Source organism: Talaromyces amestolkiae, assembly GCF_001896365.1.
Source record: "Talaromyces amestolkiae strain CIB chromosome Unknown scaffold5.1, whole genome shotgun sequence".
In the NCBI taxonomy this organism is placed as follows: Eukaryota; Fungi; Ascomycota; class Eurotiomycetes; order Eurotiales; family Trichocomaceae; genus Talaromyces; species Talaromyces amestolkiae.
Window position 1 is genome coordinate 756,537 of NW_024468041.1, and position 21,595 is coordinate 778,131.

The window sequence follows — 21,595 nt, forward strand, 5'->3', positions numbered from 1 at the left end:
GTCTTTGAATCCTGCAATCAACGACGGTACAGCTTGGAGATCAATACCTCAAGTGTTCAACTGTTCCAAGACTATTTCTGTGGGTACACCCAAGGACGTCGGATTCATTGAACAACATCATCTATCAACAGACGGCTTACATCTATATTTCACTCAGGCCCTTTGTCTGACTTTTCCTGGTGCGGGAGTTCTTGCCCCCTGGTATCCCTAAGAAGGACCCTGATTGCTTCTTGACAAACATCGAGTTCTTACCATGATAGTTCTTTGTAGATTTGCTTTGACTTTCTTTTTGGTGTGAGATCATCCTACAATAGCTTGGGAGGACACCCTTTATATTCTAGCCACAACAGAGATATGATCATAAATCTTTAGACTGCAACGATGTCAGCTTTATGAAGCGGAGATGCCTAGATAGGTAAGATGAAAATCTCAACTGACCGTGCATATTCCTGTAAAATTTTGATATAACGAATTGAAGGCCTTTCCAGATCTGCATTGATGGTATCGTAGCTTCGGTCGTTCTAGTGATAAAAATGTAGCGCACGAGTATTCTTCTTTAAAGAGATTGGTATAACAAAATGTTTTCGATTATCTCACTTCATGAGATAACGTGATACAAGATTCAATGGTTGGGGGGCCTTCTGTTTGCTATAGTCAGATTATACTGTACGACATGGACTAAGTGATGTAGCGACAGCCTTCATCGTCATGACTCAGGCGACAAATTTTCCACTTTCCCAATCAGGAATGTCAAACACTCGAAAACTGCGCCCATTCAATCCATATGCTCTGCTTCCTCTTCTCCTCCCTTCCTTGTGCTAAAATACCTCGTGCTTCCCCTCCTCTGTTCTCCCCACGATCTCTTCTCTTTAAGCACGAGAGCTCATAGCGACAGCCGAAACCCTGGATGATCCCCCACCCGTCTGCTGAAGAGCGGCAAGACCGCATATTCAAGGCACAGGAAACAATAGATGACTTGAGTTGCCGTATCTCGTCTTGTGCAGGGTTCAGCCACTGGGTGAGCAATTGGACTGAAAGACTGGCAGTACTGGGGCAATTAGAGGATAGAGATAGATAAAATACAATTAACCATGACGAGAGACCTTGATTTGATTCACTTAAGAGACCTTTCGTGATTATAGAATTCAAATGGGTATCCGCATTACCGAAAGGATAGATATGATGAAAAACTATTGCACTAGTAATCAAGAACTGGAATGCACATGCGATTTCTTCCTGATGATGAGTAGCAGAATTTGAAAAGAGCAGTATCCCGAGCTGGACCGTAACGCAAGAATAAAGATAAATCAGAATCGGTATTACAGAAAAGCTTCTTTGATGCAAATGTAAATACCGATTTGCGGATGGTTGCATTCTCACTGTCAACGGACTAATTTTTACCGTATTCATTAGTACAAACTGACCGCGTGGGGAGGCCTTCTGTTTGCTATAGCCAGATTATACTTTATCACATGAAACTTTTAAGTAGGCATACAAAGGTGAGATGAATATCAGACACGTAATTTGATTGACTTTGTATTTGTATTCCAAAGGTAATGACTAGAATTCGGTCATAGACAGCTGAAATTATCGAAGCACGCTATCACCAAACAATAGGCTTCATGAGTTGCCAAAATAGCTACCAAATAGTATATGAACGCAGACGTACATGCTGATAAATCATACACACTCCCACGAATTCTCGTCCGTGTAGTTCCCAGGCCCAACATATACGTTCCTCTTTGGATACTTACAGTGTTTCCTTGTATACTCTACAGATCCATCAGTCGCAAGTTTTGCACCACGCACAAACTCCGGTGCAACTCCTTCTTCAACCCACTGCACCATAGCCCACAGTACATTATCTTCAGGAATTTTTTCTGATCCCGGAACATAGGTTGCTTCTGACTGTCCGATGTAAGCGGCTCCTGAACCGGGACTACAATGACCCATGCCACTTATAGCAAAGAAACGATAAAATTCATCTAGGTTCGAGGGACTGGTGTTGGTAGAGTCGGAGAGGTGTTTGTACCATGCTTTAGAGCTGTCGGATGTAATGATGGGGTCTTCCATTCCATGATAATGAAGGACTTTACCGCCCTTCTTCTGAAAGCCAGCGACGAGACTGCTGTCCCATGTTGATATGTCGAAGGGGTTCTGATGAGCAGCAGCTTCCGCATCTGCTAGTGTCCATGTAGTAGGATCCCAGTTGGAGTTGTTGTAAACGACATATCGAAACCAGTCCGTGGAATACTGGAACGGTTGACCGGAATAGTAAACGTAGGCAGCTTCCACTTCCGAGCCAGGTTGCATGCGAGGATATAACCATTCGCCATCTTCACCGATCAATGGGATGAACACCTGATTAACTGTGTTCGCCTGCACTCCAGTAAGGCAAGATGATAAATCAGTGGAAGAAGAGTTGCAATCAACGTCTCAAAAATGGGATGACACAAATCCGGGTCTTCGATGATACCATCCACAGCTCCATCGAGAGCATCGCATTGTCTTATGATTTCATTGTGAATCAGGGTTCCCCACTGATTCGCTGTGACAAATGTATCTGATGTATTGGTGCCAGTTATACCGAGGAATCTCGCACCCCAGTTGGAGAGATTGATGAAATTGAAGGCTGGTGAACCGGCAACGACACCGTCGAAATCATTGGGGAACTTTTCGAGGGATTTCCATCCCTGCCGGCCGCCCGTTGAGCAACCAAGATAATAAGACTTATTATATCCGCTGTTTATTTTAGTGTAGAATAGTTTGGTGAGTTCTTTGCCAATTACTACGCCAGTGTGTAATGCACGGTAGGCGAAGTCTTCGAGGATCTCGGTGTTGCCGAGGAAGTATTTCCCAGTGTCGCCAAAGTGGCCGTTGTTTGTGCCCACAGTGGCAAACCCAAATTGTGTTGCGTATAACATGTCCGAGTATTGAATACCTACGCACATTATCAGCTCTGGGGTATCTCACAGGCAAGAAGATGGATACTTACAACCACCCAGCCCTCCATTTCCAGTACTCAGAAATCTCCCCGTATAATTTCCTGGCAACCAGGCTTCCATATAAATCTGACTCTTGCTAGAAGTAGTCACGTTTAGACTGACCCGACAGAATTCTACTGAACTGGCACTTGAAACGTCATTACTTGCACATGCAGCTGGGGTTGTGGCCATGGAAATGTTTCCGCCTGAAGGAATGTATGTGACTGAATGGAGAGTCACATCATTCTGGAACGCTTTCTTGTTTCCGTTTATTTTCGAGGCGAAAGCTTCACATTCGGCCTGAAAGGACTGAGAAGAGGTTGAGGTTGATTGTCCTCGAGTCTGAAGATATGACTCGGGAAGGGCGAACCCGAACCCTACAAAGAGGGATAAACCATGTAGAATTTTCATCTGCATAGCTTATAATGTTTTGTGCTACTCTAACAATACAGAAAAGTAATGATATTTCTTCAAACAATATTGGTCAACTACGACGATAATGCTCATATTTGTAGCCTTCTTCTGTTTCAAAGTACCTAGGCAAATCTACACAAACAGCTAAATAAAAGTATTCAGACAACATAGAAAGCGAGGCTCCAGAAGATGTAAATGCCGCGATACTCTGCCGACATCGACCTTAATAGAATAGACTTATGCGCTACGACGTCTCTGAGCCACTGATCTACATGGCCTTTTCTCCTGCAAAACTTTCTAATGTGGGGTTGATCAAGGGATCCTTGTTCCTAATTTCCGGGGTAGTCGGATCTCCGCTTTTGGAAAGTCGGAAAAGTGGGAATTGATGGGAGTGGTCAGTGGTCCGGCATTGGGAAGCAGTCTTGTCAATAATTAGAAATATTGGAGGTGACGAAACAAAAGGAAATGATTATATTCGACGCGGCATGTAGGTACTCAATTACATGACCGCATCTATAAGGTTGACGAATGGCTGGGGCGGGGCTGGCGGAGATTCTTCGGATTATCCAATTTGTCCCTATAGACAATTCCTTCCACTCAATCAGACAGGCTGAAGACCTTTTCAAACGATTTGCTACCGATATATTGGCTGAGTCCTCTGATAAACGTTTGAAGCCCGTCACTTGGGGCATCATTGTACTGACCAGGATATCCACTAGATGTACATCGCCCTGCCGAGAGCATCCCATTGAGGTCGTCCAAGACTCCGGAACCCTTCTATATACTCTTCAGTACACATAACAAACCAGCACTTCTCCATTTCTGTCGCTGAATGTAAATCTACAAGCAAACTGACGTAAAGTCAGTCAACAGCCGTGTTCGTAGTAATTGGAAAATCAAAGTCATACAAATTCAAATTCTCAGTATTGATTGAATGAAGAACGTGTAGCCACGACACAGATAATAGAAACTACCCGATGAAGGACAGTGTATTTGAGGGTCGGTCAGCTGTGCCGTGTTATTGCTAAGAGACGCCCCACGGAGTTTTTCATTTCGCGGAATTCCAACGATTTGGGATTGCATAAGTTGTTGTTTCGAATCTCTGGACGGATCGTATAGGTGCCGACACATTTTGACTAGGGATATCAACGGCGATTGACCAGTTGCCCAGTTCGTTGTACAATTCCAGGAGATAGGGGTATCGTAATTTGAGGAGAGATTGATCAATTTCATCACTGTTTCCGCTGAAAAGCTGCTCCAGGACGCAGCTAAACTCAGCGATCCCCAACTCCGTCATCTTCATAGGCCGTGATCTTGGTAACGAGATGATAAGAGGTGAAATGAACGTCCTGAAATACTCTGTATATCACTTTCCCCAAATTTGATTGTCACAATCTATAAATTGGAGATATATTGCCCAAAACGAAAAAAGATTTGTTGATGAACTGTTCTGATAATCCATGGTAATCATCCTTCTGGTCATCCTCATTGTCTTCTAGACTGTCCTCATCTCCATATTCATATCCATACCGCGACTGAAGTAGTTGCTTGGTCACAATAACAAACTGTATAGTTTTGACCCTATAAGCGTTTTGCTAAAACTCTGGATTTCGGGAGAAATAGAACTCGATGGTCTATTGGTATGATGACATGTTGAAAAAAGAACCGTGCCACGCTGCGGCGAAAAAATTGGTTGACTAGACCAAAGTCCTTCAGAAAGAGTCGATTTGCCTCTGCGTAGTAATTGATGTATTGTATGTGGACTAGACCAAGAACTGTAGCTGTAGTATTCATCAATTACGTATTGGACATGCAAGATAATCTATAAAAAGGATTAATTGGCCGTAAAATAATCCGAATCGTCACCGGTAGTATACCTACCACGTCTAAGATTTCCATAGGTAATCGATTCATTATCGTAAACTCTTTTCTCGTTTCCCGACACCGCATCTCTCACTCGATCTGATAGATCCCGAAAACGAAACATCGTAGCATAAACAAACTTTTTGGGCTGGTCATATAGAGCGACGTAATTGCGACGAGGCAGGACGAAGCCGAGTGACGTGAAGATAAAAAAAAAATCGGCGCAAGCGCAACAAAAAATATGCGGCTGCCTATAGGCGAGCTCAGAAAGACATCAAGAACCAAAAGTTGTAAAGAAACCCGAAAAGCGCAACCATAATGAGCGCATAGCTCAGTTCCCAACATACAGGTGTTCGGAATTTAGAGCACCTTCTAGAGAGGTTAACCCTTTTTCTGTCTATCAGTCATTCTTTGAGTCACTTGTCCAGTCCTCATTTTCCGGATGTTACTGCCTATGAATGTATGACTTCTCCTCATGGTAGGACCGGGAAATGACTGGTCAAAGACATCATTCTTCGTCAAGTCTCGCAGGCGGCACTAGCTTGCATTTGGTAGGCGGCGCTGGGCAAACACCCTGCCATTCTCTTTGTCGTGATTGTTCTACCGGTTGTACTACGTCGAACCGTGCCCGGGCTGGGCGTCGCTTTTCCGTTTGTATTCAACATGCCCATTCTTTGAAGGGCTCACGGTGGTGATCTATTGGCTAGAGAACGAGGAGATATCAAGATGAGACAAGGAATTAGGCACCAGCACGAGAACATGTAGTCTCCTTATGCAGAAGGATTACACGTGACACCATACAGTAATTGCCCGGTGATATCGGAAATACTTCCCAAGACAGTCATACGCAAGCCAAAATACCCATTTGATGGTCTGGGGGACTCCCAACAGCAGAAAATGATGACGGATCTTGACCACAATGCCATGGGAGGGCCCCTCACATGTAAATAACAGTCAAGTAATATAAATCTGGGTTCCGTTTGCTATATTTACTTTATCGGGTATAGCACACTAATTTGCACATTCAGAGTAACAACTCAAACTCTCTTTTTCTTCTATAACAGTGCCAAAAAGACACTATTATGAATAAAGGATATTCTAGGAATAATGTTAATGCGGCAATGATACTGTGCCTCTCGATACCGATTTTTATTTACAACACATGTATGGTGATAAAATACGGCTCCTGGAATACTCGACTCTTGAACAAGTGCCCTAAACATACCTGGATATTTTTAATATGTGTAAATAGTCCTCTGTATCCACCACTAAGTAAAAGTGTTGACCTCTGGGACAGGGCTATCATACGCAGGGTAGCTTGATCTACGAAATACTGGCTGTACGTCTTCATTTAGGTGCGAGTCATTCTTTCGAGCCCGTTGCGGGAATAGAACGCCAATTTATTGAGAATATCGAGAGTGTTTGAGCCCATATGAATGTCTTTTCTCTTACAAAATGATTCATGGTATATGTTTACACTATAACGACGAGGGCCAGTCAAAAAACAGAAAGCTATATTCTTGAAAACAGATAATTATCTAATATGTACCTCTTGGGAAGCGAAGTCGCTCATTGACTAATGCTCGGTATTAACAGAACGAGTCCACATACGACGTCGTGTTTCGTTATTTCCCTTTGTAAGTGACTGGGAAATCTGTCTTTGTGCTACCCGGATGTTCACGTAGCAGTAGCAGTAAATCTAAATTGCTCTGCCTTTGTCCTCGGTCGGGATGGTTATTTGGTGTGATTTCAAGTAATAAGCGAGATAACTGGATAGCTTCTTCAAGATCTTCCGTGCTACCTGTGCGTGTATATCGATCTTCTAGTTGTGAAATTAAGTTGCTCAGCCTCCATCCTCGGTCAGGATGGTTATTTGGTGTGGATTTAAGTGACGAGCGAGATAACTGAATAGCTTCTTCAAGATCTTCTGTGCTACCTGTGCGTGCATATCGACGTCCTAACTGTAAACTTAAGTTGCTCAGCCTCCATCCTCGGTCGGGATGGTTATTTGGTATGGATTTAAGTGACGAACGAGATACTTGGATAGCTTCTTCAAGATCTTCTGCGCTACCTGTGTGTTCATATCGACGTCCTAGCTGTAAACTTAAGTTGCTCAGCCTCCATCCTCGGTTAGGATGGTTATTTGGTGTGGATTTAAGTGACGAGCGAGATACTTGGATAGCTTCTTCAAGATCTTCTGCGCTACCTGTGCGTGCATATCGACGTCCTAGTTGTATGCCTAAATTGCTCAGCATCCACCCTCGATCCGGAAAATCATCTGGTGTGATTGCGATAGATAGGCGGAGTACTCGGATAGCTTCTTCAAGATCTTCTGCGCTACCTGTGTGTTTATATCGACGTCCTAGTTGTATGCCTAAATTGCTCAGCATCTGCGCTCGATCCGGAAAATCATCTGGTGTGATTTGAACTGATAAACGAAGCGCTTGGAGTGCTTTTTCAAGATCTTCTGTGCTGCCTGTGCTTTCATATCGCCGTCCTAGTTGTAAACATAGATCACTCAGGCTTTGGTCTGGATGGTCCTGAAATGTGCCTTTAACTGGAATTTGGGGTACATCAATGATTTTATCGTCAATTTGTCCTGTTGTTGGCGGAATGTTCTGGGTCTTAGATGAAGTAGGAGGCCAATGACTGGTGGCAAAATTCGCTGATTTGACAAACCCGACAAAGGACAACCCGGACATCTGTTGTAGCTGCGCCCATATAGAGATAGGTAACGATATAAGTACGAGAGTTGAGCAACTCTCGAAAGACGCTTCAATATTGAAAGATTCAACCTTTATCCTATACACTTCTTCAAGGCGTTTTGCATTTAGCCACTGGACGAATTGTTCGATATCTGGATATACCTCTCCTCGTAAGGAGACAGAGAGAAGAGCTTTCAATCCAGGTTGGATTGAGACAATTTCACGGGATTCTATGTCCTGTAGTTCAATTTCCGAGAACAGCGGCCGTAGTACTATTGGACTAGAGTGGCCCATGAGCACGACATGAATTGGAGATTGATTTTCGAGCACTTTGTCTAGACTCAATAGAGTCTGAAGCTCTGTCATAAGCAAGCCGTTTGGCCGTTGGGCTTGTTCTTTCAGATGGTTGATTAGTGTGTGGGTAAAAGGAGAACCAAGAACAGAGCCTGCTCCTGGTGCGCCTGCCGTGCTTTCCCGACTACAGCCCGCGAGAACTTCCATCGTACCACCCACACCTTTTGTGATGGCACCAGCGGCGTGGCAACAATCCAAAATTAGTAGGACATCAAATTTCGCGTTTTCCAACGGCCCTTGCAAATCATACCATGTCAAAGCTGGATACCGTGAATCATCAAGTTTCCAATCTTTACGACTACTCTAAATTTAGCTTAATATAGTGAATATTTAGCAAAGAACACTTACGCAGACCAAATGAGTTTGCCATCCTTAATAGCACCATGGCCATTGTAGTACAAGATGAGAAGCGGTTTCTTTCCCATTGATTTTTGATCGGTAAGACCTTCAATAGTGATAGACAGCCGCGTCTGGAGCTTAGTCTGTGGGTTCATAGAAGGGATTAAATAATGTTCAGTATCATAGCGGTAATACGTCTGAAAGACTTCCATCAGCATTTTCGTCTCATCAAGAATCAGGGATCCTGCTTCCGGCCTCTTTAACCCTATATCATTTGCCTCCCAATTCAATAACAACACTTTTACTTCATCGTAGTGTCCTTGATTTAGTGGTTTTGCGAGTGCAGCATTGAGCGTATCTTTGAACTCATCAATACTGATATGCGAGTTTGGTATCATAGTAGGATGGATTTGAGTTCCTCCTTGTGGAGGGAAGTCGATGCTATTAAAGCAATGAGGACAGATCGACGACGAGGACGAAATACTTGATGCCGCAGCATCAACTACATCAATCCCCGTAGCAGGCGTTGAGTCCATAGCAAGGATGAATAAATTTGGTCCTTTAGTGGCAATTGACAAATTATAGGATATGGTCAGTGGTTTCTTGATTGAGCGTTTTAGGGAATGACGCTTTATTAAAGAGCACCCAACCCCGCTTTTTGTGCCAAAGAGGGGCACATTGGTCTTATCTGTGAATTTACTGAATTAATTAGATTAAACTTAGGATGGATTAGATTGTGGAAGTGGCGTCAAGAAAGCGCCGAAAAGTATTTAGGTCCTTTGATGGGTAGGATCCTGTGAAGCAATGTACCAAAACACACAGAAGTGATACTGTACACCAATTATCATAAGTATTAATCCATAACTGCATGATACGAGCCAAAGTTTATTTCGAATCTACTTCTACATGTTCAGCAATTCTTAGCACTGTTTTAGTTCAAAGATGTTACGGGCTAGTCCCGCCTACTCACAATAAGGGCATACTCGAATAGAAATCACAACATGAGGAAAAGAAAGAGAAAGAGAAGCTACAAGTTCCGGAGGCGTATACAGGTTTATATGATGAAAGGGAAACAGGGGCTTCGGCAGGTGTAGGCCCCGAGCAGGTGCCGAATCAATGAGGCGATCGTGTTAGCTTCGCCCGAACACTCTTCATGAGGTCAGCTCATAACAAAAGAGAAGAGTTTAAGTTGTTATTCTGATTTTGCAAAGTACTTAGCACACCACATATGAGTTCAACTGTGACCGTGCAAGGCGGGTTACCATTCTATAGAATAATCCTGTATTAATATTCCAGTGGCTTAGTGTAGAGGCAAGGAATGGACAGGACTCGGAAATGTTAAGGAACCCCAGCCTGGGAAGCGATACATGTAATTTACGATCGTATCAATTCTGTGAATGCGCAATATCCAAAAAGAAAAATTACACAAGCCAGGGTTATTCCGGATCAAGCCACGATTGCTAGTACATTCTTGGCTTTTGTTTCAGAGACAGAGAGAGTTTTAGTAGTTACTATGAAACTGCAAACTGCTGTATACAAACAGTATGTTGTGCTGTCGTACTGTGTAACGATATTGCCTAGGGATACTTATCCCAGGCGAGGGAACATTATATCAATATCCCTACTAGCAGTGGCACGAGGCCCGGCCCAAGATGTCGCTATTCTTTATTTGGCAGGCGGTGCCGGGCAAATGCTTTCAGGTGTTTGTTTTTTTTTTCAGGAGCTTGTCATCGTTCTTGAACCTTCCATTGATTTGGGGCTCTATTTGATACTTTGGGGTGATATTGGTTTGTTTGTGTTGTTTGAAAAGCTACTTTTTATGACGGGCACAAGCCAATGGCTGGCTCTGGTAATATTGTGCTGTGCAAGTAGTTTGCTTGTCTAATCCCGGGCAACAATGGTACATCAAAGCATTATTGTACTGATTGGTTATGAGATAGATTTGCTCTGCTTCCAATGTTTGCTCTCCGACGCCCGCCTGCAGGGCGTTGTCAACAGACCCACCTTCACAGTTCTCCCCAATATAAAAACCACTACAAACCCCGTCTTTCTCTACATCATTTTCTACTCCTCTTGCCGAATTCTCTTTTCTGCCCCTCGGTGTCTATTATGTTCATAATATGTGAATCTCGTTGCTAGCTATATCTTGTCATACTATATCGTCCAGTATAAACTGCCTTTTGTCACGGTCAACCAATATTCGGATCTACTCAACTTCGCGACATACCAAACATGATGGTCGTATGCATAGTGGGTGCATTTTGTCTCTGAGTGCTGCTCCTGCTCATACAAAGGTAAGTACCAAATATCGCCTATCGGGTTGATATCACAATTCTAATCATCCTTAGTACCCCGAAATTAATGCGATTCGGCGCGAGATTGATGCCCTGAGGTCCACCAGCAGCGAAAGTCACATGTATGGCATCTGAGATGCTATACTAAATTGGCAATATCCTGTGACGGATGGATACATTACAAGACCTCAAGACCTTCATAGGCAATTCGGCGGAGGAGGGAAGGGCATTTCCGACTTCCATACTTTTGAACACAATGCTGTTGGTCAGCAAATTCTTTTCTTGATTACTCAATGCAAGCCACCATATGCGGAAACAAAACAGAGAAATGGAGAGCAGCATCAGTGCAGCTGGAAAAATACGCTGGAATCATAGAGTGATGAAGATCTCGTGGCACTCATTCAAAGGTTCACTCCCACTGCTATCTCATTGAGTATCTCGCGAGAGATTTTCTTTGACTCAAAAACTCTGTGACGCGCGTCTTCCATCTCTCCGAATCGTGTCGGGATGAACATTGACGATAATGAATCAATCACCCATGGAAGAAACACTCAAGACAATGGATCAACTACCTATGGAGATATTGGATATGGTACGTAACTACCTGTAACAATTTTGATTTATTTCACAGCTGATCAATCCTCTTTATAGATCATCTCCCATGTCCAGTCCGCTGATGAATACCACCGACACAGTTCTTGGTACAATCCACACACATCAATCATTTACTCAGAGACAAATTGACTCCATCTAAAGGAAATCAGTTTAGTCAATCTAGCTTTTCGTCACAGTGTGACACGCTTCTTATTTCAACATGTCACAATATCAATAGACAATCGAGTTCTCTTTCTATCAAAATTCAGAGATTTGGCAAGCAGTGAATACGCTTCTAGGGTCAAAACCATACAATTTGATATCATGACCAGTGGACTTCTTCAGTCGTGGTGTGAAGATAACGAGGAAGAGGAGGATGAAACCGGGGAGAATGAAGACTACGGGTTGTCCGAGAAGGTTATCACCAATATCTCATTTATTTTGGAGAAATTTCCCAATTTACAGACCTCGGTAATCAAATTTAGGGAAGCTGGGTATACAGACTATTTTGGAACGTTCATTGTACCTCTCATCATCTCATTAGCCAGGGCGCGGCCTATAAATATGATAGAACTGAGACTCATCGATTCTAGTCGCGTTCTAGAGCAATTATCCCACAACACTAGTGACGAAACCAACCAGCTTCTCTTTAATCTACGACATCTTCATATTCTGGAATCAGACAACTCTTTAATCGGCGTTGATATTCTGAGTTAAAGTGTGCCAGGTCTGTATTGTCTCACACTGGAAGGTAATGGCACCTATACAATCTTTCCGGAAATTCAGAATAACAACTTTCGCGATCTCAAGTCGCTAGAACTTCGCGAGGTGCAAATCTTCGCGAGAAGTCTTTTGACAATAATACGGGACTGCCAACATACCATTGAAAATATTTTCCTTCATCTGATAGCCCTCATGTCCGCATCATGGCTACATGTTCTTTACCAAATCAAGGTCATGATTCTATGTTTGAATGCCTTTGATTTTCCTATTACTTCAAATCCGACAGATAAAAGTTACAATCAGATGTGGACTGTCTATGGATGATTTTATGGAGACCGGAGATACATCCCCCATACAATAACTGAAATACAGCGACAAGTCAATATGAACAGGCTGACTATGGGGCTCAACCTATTGCATGCCCCGATCTTCCAGTACCTTGACCATCAACCACTGGAAGTTGTAATGGATCCTGCGTTATACAGGCAATTAGTCTCACAGTCTGAGAGGTACGCGTAGGCACACGCTGCCTCCACCCTGCACACACTCCATCACTTATTCGAGGTGGCAAACTCATCAAGACGCCCCATTTCATAGTCATAAATTGGAGATGAACGGACTTCGGCATCCAACAAAAAGAAGACGTCTAACAACTTCTCTGTCTACCAAGTCAGTGATTACACCACCAGACTCTGCTTCCATGGTTAGCTCTACAGCAGCAGCTATTCATACACTAGGACCAAAGCATCTCTATACATTAGTTTCACAGATTGAGTTAATGCTGATTGCAAATTTTCTCCCAATCGGAATTGACTTATTCTCATCTAGGCTAGTCATCACGCACTACGCAAGTGCAACAGGAACCAAGTGGCAACAATCGTATGATCACGCCCACATGAAAAGTGGACCATTTTTCATTGAGGGAGATCGACCTGTCCCTGAAAATAGCTTACATGGTCACACAGCAAGGAACGAGCCCAATTTGGCGAGCTATACCAAAGACATTGATCTATCGGCAAGAGATATCTATTCGCTAATACCTAATCTCAACCCTGAAATGATACCGATGATTCTGGCTACTACCTATGTCATCTACCAAGGGCCCCTTATGTTGAAGAACTTAACATTCCAAGATATCAACTTGTCCAATAATCAATATTATGACCTGTGCTCCACCACAGCTCGCTGCGAAAGATTGCGTATGTGATTGGCGGCCTCCACGGCTGCTTATGTTCAATCCACGAACAGGACCTTCAGTTTTTATAATATGGGGCATGCCTTATCTTTCCTATTAGATTTGTTGATGTTATTAGAGTCTTTTTAATCCTTGTGCGCCTCCAACTCTGAGAAACTTCAAAGTCCTCCACGTCTTGTTCAAAGTTCGTTATTCCACGCCCAACATTTCGATGCTACTGAGAACTTGTTCATCGATTGACACTCGCAAGCTGTTGGATTTTTCAAAACTCGGGAGGACCTCTGATCAAGTACTCATAGGATTGGGCCACCAAGTCAACGTCCGATGGAGCGTTCCACGCCTCTAAATCAACAATATCGTCGTTAGTACCTTGATGCTATGTTTTTGTTGCAATGGGGATCGAGTGGTATCATTCCGACCAAAAGGCCTTTGAAGTTTCATATCCGGGCCGATTTTGTGCATCGCACGTCAAAAGATTTGGAACACTTGGAAGATGACTGTTCGCAATCTCCAATATGAGCGAACGCAATCTTTACCTCATATCTCTACCTATAAAATGTCCAGTTAGCATCAACTCATCGACTATACTAACCTCATGAAGACCCACTTACAGTATAATCAACACGACAACCAATAAAAGACCATGAAGCCGCGCTTTCCACTGCTTCCTCTTGAAGAAAAGCTAGTAATCCCAATTTCTTACCTAGATGATTACCCCGAATTATGAGAGGCTTAACCCAAAACCTGATGGGCTCTACTATAACGGGGAATGCGCCACGTTTATCTGATTACCAGGGGATGACAATCCTCGGCATTCGTTGACCCGACGCGATTATACAGCATATCTCCCCGCGTCGGTGCACATCATTGGTTTCGTGAGCGGTACATACCCATTGTCTCGGCAAAGAATTCTCCGTTGATCTCAAACGTAGTCAATCATTCTGGTTCTTGCTGATGCACCAAATCTTTGCTGGTAATACGGCATGACACACGGCGGCTTGCTGGCGAAATTTGCAAAGTGCGAAGGCTGTTTATATATTCTCTCATTCGTTGTCTGAATATCGAGCCACCCGCCAATAAGTGGATTTGGAATTTCAAGAGGAATCAGACGTATAATGCAGTTAGAAGGCAGTGGTGCCTGTCTGCGCCAAGCATCTAATGCTGCGGCTGGACGTACTGCTCAAGGGAAGTGATTTGACGATGTATTACAGTGAATCGATCCCGATGGAAAGAGAAAGGATGACTATTATATGAATACGGCTTGGGAGGTCGTCCTTTGTTCCAATGTCCACTAATATCCGGGCGAGGATAGGAAAGCTTAGATGTTACTAGAAATAACTAGTTGTATTATTAACTGCTATAACATAGCACCTTCCCAATAAAACACTAGTTTCTAACTAGTATGATACAAGTTGGTCATATAACATACCACCCAGGTTCTTATACTCAGTGGCTCGCGTGGTATTAGCTTTTTAGATCAGATACCCAAATCAAATACTGAAAGCAAGCTGACACTGTAGCATACATTCCGACGTGATTGTCACCCTTCAACTTGTCTTGCAAGACAAGTTGCCCCTTCTACCACTTCCTGCACAAGCAGCCACGCAGGCTCCCCCGAGAAGCAAGTTCCATTTACTCATCGTCGTTGAGTTCAACGACTGTTTCCTTCCATTTGCGAGCCGGGACATGTCGCTTGAACAAGATGTCAATCTCACGGAAGGATCTGTGCTTCATCTCAGGAATGAAGAGCCAAGACATAACAGAGCAGAAAAGGGCGGTGCCAGCCCAGATATAGCCACTCTTGCCGCCCAGGTTCCACTTGTCAGAGTTGAGCATGTAGCTGGAAAGGAAGATGCAAGGAATGTTGACCAAGTAGTAAGCACCTCGTCCGATACCAGTTGTCAGGGGTCTGAGACGAACGGAAGGTGTCTCGCCGATGATGACCCATGAGGCAGGGGCGGGKCCCAAACAGAACAGGACGGAGACGATCAAGCCGAGTGACGCTTGCGCATTGCTAGCCGCAATGCTCGTGCCAACCGAAGCCGCAATACCGAGCGCGACCAAGAATGCACAGTTGATGAATTGACCATAGACATAAATGGTGCGTCGGCCGAGGTATGTGGTGAGGACCCAAGAGACCATGACCATGATCCACTGGAGGGCAGAAGTAATGAGACCAAGTGCAAATGCGGTGTTGTCAGCCATGCCGGCCTCTGAGGTGATGTTAGTATTTCATGTATGAGGCTGCACGAAATGATAGGACTCACGTTTGAAAAAGAAAACAGCCTGGTTAGCAATCAGGTTACCAGTTAAATTCTGGGATGCGTATACACCGCACACAATCAATGTGCGGTAAAGATCGGTACCCTTCCACAATTCAACGAGACTGGGCTTCTTCTCAGTCGCCTCAAGCTCGATCGTTCGGCGCATCATGGCGACTGCGTCAGCAGGGTTATCATTGGAGCTCGCGCGTCCAAGACGCTTGACAGCCTTCTCGGCCTCAGCGAGACGACCCTTTCGTACGAGCCACCAGGGTGATTCAGGCGCCAAGAAGAGTAGAATAGCGAGAGGGGTTGGGAACATCCACTGAAGTGCAATGGGAACTCTGATATCACTATTAGCAGAGTACACCTTGGTGGTACATGTAGCGAACAAACCTGTATGCTGAGGAGTCCAGCTTGGACTGGTAGTGGTAAGTGATMCCGCCGACAATGATCGAGCCAATAGCCCAGAACATCTGCAACATCTGGGTCGCTGGAGCTCTCAATCTCAATGGCACAATCTCGGCACAGTAGGCGGGTGCATTGGCGATGAAAATACCCCAAGGGATACCTTCTAGGATCTGGGCCGCGAAAAACATGCCCTGGCTGTTGCCGAAATAGAAGATGAAAATGAAAGCGTTCAAAAACATGAGGCCGCCAATGGTTGCCCATCGATAACCAATCCGACTGGTAATGGGACCTGCGATGAACACACCGATGAAAGCACCGACGGGACCGCTGCACTGAAATGCTGACTGCCACGAAGCTACAATGATAGGTTGATTGGTAACATTGCTGATTACCCCAAAATCCTTAGCAAATTGGTATGTGGCTATGAATTGTCCCATCAGGAAAACGCAGTATGACTCCATGATCTATCGCACCGTTAGAGATATAATCATCTGCCGTTCATGGGCAAGAACTTACAATGGTACATGACATGACGAACGCCCACCAACTGGCAGCGGGATAAGCCTTGACAGCTTGGAGCACACTCATTTTGTGCTCGATATCTTCAGCATTCAAGGCGCCCGCTCTGTCGAAGTCGGACTTTTCGCCGACATCGTATACAGGCCCGCCCTTGGGCTGCTCCTCGAGCTCCAATGGCGAGTTCGGCTTCTCACTGACGACGGTAGCCATGTTGACGATTTTTGGAAGAAATGTTGAAAGAACGTGAGAACGGGAAAAGAGGCAGGCACAGCTGGGGGGTGTCAGCTCTTTTTTATCCCTGCAGCCAACACGCGCGTGATGGTACAACGGATCTAAACTGAATTGAGTAAAGTTTGCTCCGGACTTCTGACCTCCACAACCCAACATCTCCATGGATTGCCCATGATTGGGGTAAGGATTCATTGTTCCGCCCACCACGGTAGCATTCGCGACGTCGCATTCGCCTTCTCCATCCCTCCAACCAAGCTTCTTATTAGCCGTACCGCAAGTCGGTGCATTTCTTCCCGAGTTGCTCTGGGCGTCTGCGTGTGATTGGTGCAATTTCACTTATGTTGAGCGGAGTAATTATAAACTAGCCGGGAGCAGATTCATCGGTTCCACTCGCTGTGTTTCCCCGCACTGTCATTCGCGGGGCGAGTTGGTGCCGGTTTTCAATTTCCGCACTCAGTTAGATCCCCAGTCTCCCTTCGATGATGACTCTTTATTAGCCGGTCTGAAATATGCCGGGGTAAAGCGGGGGAAAGGCCACGCGTCGTTTCTGCTTCTTCTTGAAAGGTCATCTGGGCTTCTGGAATCCGGAGGTCCAAGCATTGCTCGGATTCTATCCTAATCGCCTCTGGGGTCAGATCCCTTGCGTTCTGATAATTTGATGGCATCTTTTGCCCCTGATTTTAACCTTGGCCATAGTTCCGGGAGCAAGGTCTGCTAGTAGGCGCCACCAACCTACAGTCAGCCCTCGGATAAATGTTAAGCTCAAGTAATTGCAGGGCTTAAAGCTCAAGTAATTAAGCTCAGTTTCGGTTAATTGAGCCTAGCCGATTGGGAAGTTTACTCGGCCCAGGATCCCGGTCCGTGACTTACTCCGTACTCTTTCGTATAGAAAAGTCTTGTTTTTTGAGGTTTTGTCCTTCATTGGTTCGCCAAGGCGAAGACCACATGTTGTACACCACATGGCACATACAGCAAATCCGAGCGCTGTCTAGAGCCTCTCCCACCAATTACTGTTTCTGTCTTCATTCTGTAGGTTGTTTAGAATTGAATTAAATGTCTCACTTCGCACCTTTCACGGAATAGTGTATGGCAACCCTAACTATCGCTTGCTGCATTCTCCAATGAACATCCATTCCATGGGCCTTCCCCGAATCTGGAGACAAACACGCCTAATCTGATCAGAGCCATTAACCAAGACCAACTAAAGTAGAGAAGTGTTCTATAATCTAATTGCTCTACGCTTTTCAGGTCATTCCATATGTTCCCTCATACGTATGCAGGATGTCCAGGGTCTGCTCATTATAGCAAGGTTCTCACTGGCCAAGTAACGGCCCAGGTATTTGGCACCACACCACTAGAAGGTAAATAACCGCTCCTGTTAGCTATACCAAGGAACAGACGGCTGAGCAGCAGCTTGCTTCCGGATAATTTCAGTAATTACTAACGTAATCTTTTAAGCTGTCAGGTATCCGGCGACTCAACTCAACGGCTATACCGTGAAGCCAAATACACCAAGACGTCTGTACGTTAGCCAGATGTTGCTCTCATATATATGAAAAATATGGAACAATCAAATACACAAACTAGTTGGAACAGAGCACGGGGTTATAGGCTTGCTAAATATTGGCCAATGCCTTACATCAGCGAGGATATGAAGTCGAGTTGATCCTTAAAGGACAGTCACCCACAGCAGCAAAGGCCTTCTGAAACAGATCATCTCGATCTTTTTTTCTATAGAACCGCTCGCTGTTGTGCCTTCTCAGGACACCACGTATGCACATTCAAGGCACTAGTTTAATCAAGCAATTTAACCAACTCAAACCTGCAGGTTTATGAGAAGTGCCTTGACCAATCCGAGCCGTGTTCTCGGACTGTTTAGAACCAACATAAGGCTTTTTAGAGGCAAGTGATTTTTCTTATGTGGTCTGAGTTCAGTATTCATATTGTTGCCAATAGCTTTCTATACAATTTCTACGGTGTGCTCTATTCAAGTATTTGGTAAGGTAGACCACATGTGATCTATCGATACAGGATAGTAGTCATGGTTTATCTGTACGCCTAATACAGATTAGGGCAAAGCAAGACTGCTGCTGGGCTTGGTTTGCAACGTGAAAGCATTTTTACTGGTCGAACGGTACGTCCCCTTCACGGAGATCATTGAGCTATGGACTCTGCCTAGGACCAATATGTCTAATATGTATTTCTTCCAGACAGTGTCTATAATTCAATCGATAATAGTGATAAACAGAGTCTTATGTTGTTACAAACTGATTAGTAATTCTGCATTATGTTCAATTTATCCTGCGTCAATCTTATGTCTGTAGATGAAATGATACCTACCAATCATAATCAGAAACTCGGGGGAATCGCACCGCTGTCTAGAGTCGCACTAGGAACACACAGAACGGAACAAGAAACGAGCGTTTACAGCGAGTATACTCCGTATAAAGCAATATATTTTTATCTATTTTATAGCCTTGGAACTAACTATCCCTCTTCTTGTAAGATAGTAGCCTTAGTCTATTCCAATTGGTACTGGCACCAGACTGTACCTCAGGGGACCGCTATCTTACGTCAAGACTTCCAAGTACCGATCAACTGTTTCATACTTTGTTTACTCAAATAACCCTACCATGACCCAGGAAACCTGTATGGGGTTCAACCAACCTAATGTATCTCGACACACCGCTGCTATAAATAGGGTGGATGTTGGTCCGTGACAGATTCCAAAATCTCCCAAACATCAACTTCTCCCAAGTCCGACTTTTCCAAGCCTCTCACGAATCCCATCTGCTAAAACTTTGCTTCCACACCAATCCCACACAAGTCCTTCCACCAACATGCACCAATGTACGCATCAATCACACGTCAATGGCGCGCACTTGCACACGAGTTTCATCCTTAATGTGCGTACTGACACTCAAAAACCACTCTGGTCAAAGCACCTCATGAAGCCATTCTGATTTCCAATATAGTCATCTATAAGATAATCAGTAATGAGCAATAGTCTGAATATAACCAAACTTACTCGTATCAATAGAAGTAGAATCATAGTTTCCGGCTTCATTCCTACAGCTAGCCGAAAGGATAGTGCCACTGAGTGAAATACTATTACAGCTTCCAGGAAATCCACCACTAGAAATCAGTTAGTTAGCCATTGCTTTAATAACTAAACATCGTGCTCATACTTTAGTGCTGCAGCCAAATATCCATTATAGTTTGCGAAACAGGACTCAATAGCAATTTCAGTACCGAGATTGTAAATTCCCGATGGCTCCTTACAATCTGCGCTAAGAAGCCAATGAGGATTGTAGCTATCTGCTGGATAGAGTTCAATTGTCTGGCAGGTTGCTGCGTAATCTGAATTGGCTGCAACTCTGAGAGAGAATATCCCAAGAGCGAGCTGCATCAGAGCAGAGGAAGAAAGAAGCTTCATGATTGCTTGCAAGTATTGTGAAATGACTTCTCAGGTAACAAACTTGTTAGATGTTAGAATCAGTGTCTGAAATATGAAATCAATGAGAATTTACGCTCTTTAAATACTTTTATGAGAGGCAAGCAAACTTGGTCCCTGTACTTCTTGACGTTACATCAATTCTATCCGGTTGTTCTGTCACATAGTAAGAACGTATGATGGTCCAGGATCGATTGCAGCGTAAATTGCTAGTTCGTGATGATATCGTGAGGCGTACAGATGAACCAGATGCCTTATCGAATAGGGATTGTAGAAACAGACAGGCGTCTGGTGCTTCCGGTCTACAATATATAGGGACAATTTCTTTGGTCCTAGTCGCTACAACATTCATATCGTCACTGCATGGGAGGCCTTCACTAATACGGAGTTTAGTCTTTTATAGGCTTAAGCTGCAGGGTGAGCGTACATGCTACACATTTTCTTTAAGTACAAAATGCTACAGTCTACAGCCAAAAACAACAGCTCTAATTGACGGACACGTCTCTTTCACTTCCATAGGGTCATCCTGACTAGCTCGCTATGTGGAGCTCGTGGACTTCATATTGTATCCAGATCAGGTGAGGGGAAGTGCAATTTTAGGATATTCCGCTGAGGCACGGCATGCCCAAATAGGTAGATATTCTATTCGGGGGAAAATATCTGCTGAGAGCGACGCAGCAGCGTCAACTGCTAATTCAGAATGCATATAGACCCTTCCTCTTTTCCTACATTCTACATGACTGATATTTGAAAAGCACAGATATTGTGCATCATCTAATTAGTCAAAATTTTATACTATGCTCGTCTTAAGGCCTAACCCTTAGCCCCTACTACGCACATGGCTTTAAGTTCTTTATATTCTATGAGTTAAGTAACTTAAATTATGATCAAGTGGGCTAGCCAGATCTTTATATATCAAATCATAGCCCATGTATGCTCTTCCTTCCTGCATTGCTCTACTTGAATGATTTATAGGACCTCCGTCAAATCAATCCTACACGCTGATTGTTTTTGTATTAGGAAATTTTCGTTACATTTATGCACTCGGTTGCAATGTTTGACAGTGGGTCATAGGATCAGAACAAGTGGTCCCATTCAGACCCTGCAGCCAGCAGCCAGTGCGCGTTACCAGTTTAGCTCGCTTACTCACACTTTCATAGGTCAGTCACCAGATGAGATAACTTTTAGTGTTGAATGATAGCTCTAAGTAGTATGTTGTGTTAGCCTTTCAGATTCTGCGGAGGTTCATCGAGT

At 44.1% G+C, this 21,595-nt stretch overlaps 2 protein-coding genes across 2 annotated transcripts; both read right to left on the bottom strand.

Annotated features, from left to right (window-relative positions):
- Positions 1-1,680: 1,680 nt before the first annotated feature.
- On the bottom strand, positions 1,681-3,176 carry BHQ10_003370 (uncharacterized protein; the record flags this gene model as incomplete). The annotated part of the gene is made up of 3 exons (XM_040875619.1): positions 1,681-2,361; positions 2,484-2,941; positions 2,996-3,176. The coding sequence occupies 3 exons, from the start codon at positions 3,174-3,176 to the stop codon at positions 1,681-1,683; spliced, it is 1,320 nt and encodes a 439-aa protein (XP_040731874.1).
- An 11,921-nt stretch (positions 3,177-15,097) lies between these two features.
- On the bottom strand, positions 15,098-16,866 carry BHQ10_003371 (uncharacterized protein; the record flags this gene model as incomplete). The annotated part of the gene is made up of 4 exons (XM_040875620.1): positions 15,098-15,678; positions 15,733-16,070; positions 16,123-16,601; positions 16,654-16,866. The coding sequence occupies 4 exons, from the start codon at positions 16,864-16,866 to the stop codon at positions 15,098-15,100; spliced, it is 1,611 nt and encodes a 536-aa protein (XP_040731875.1).
- Positions 16,867-21,595: the final 4,729 nt, after the last annotated feature.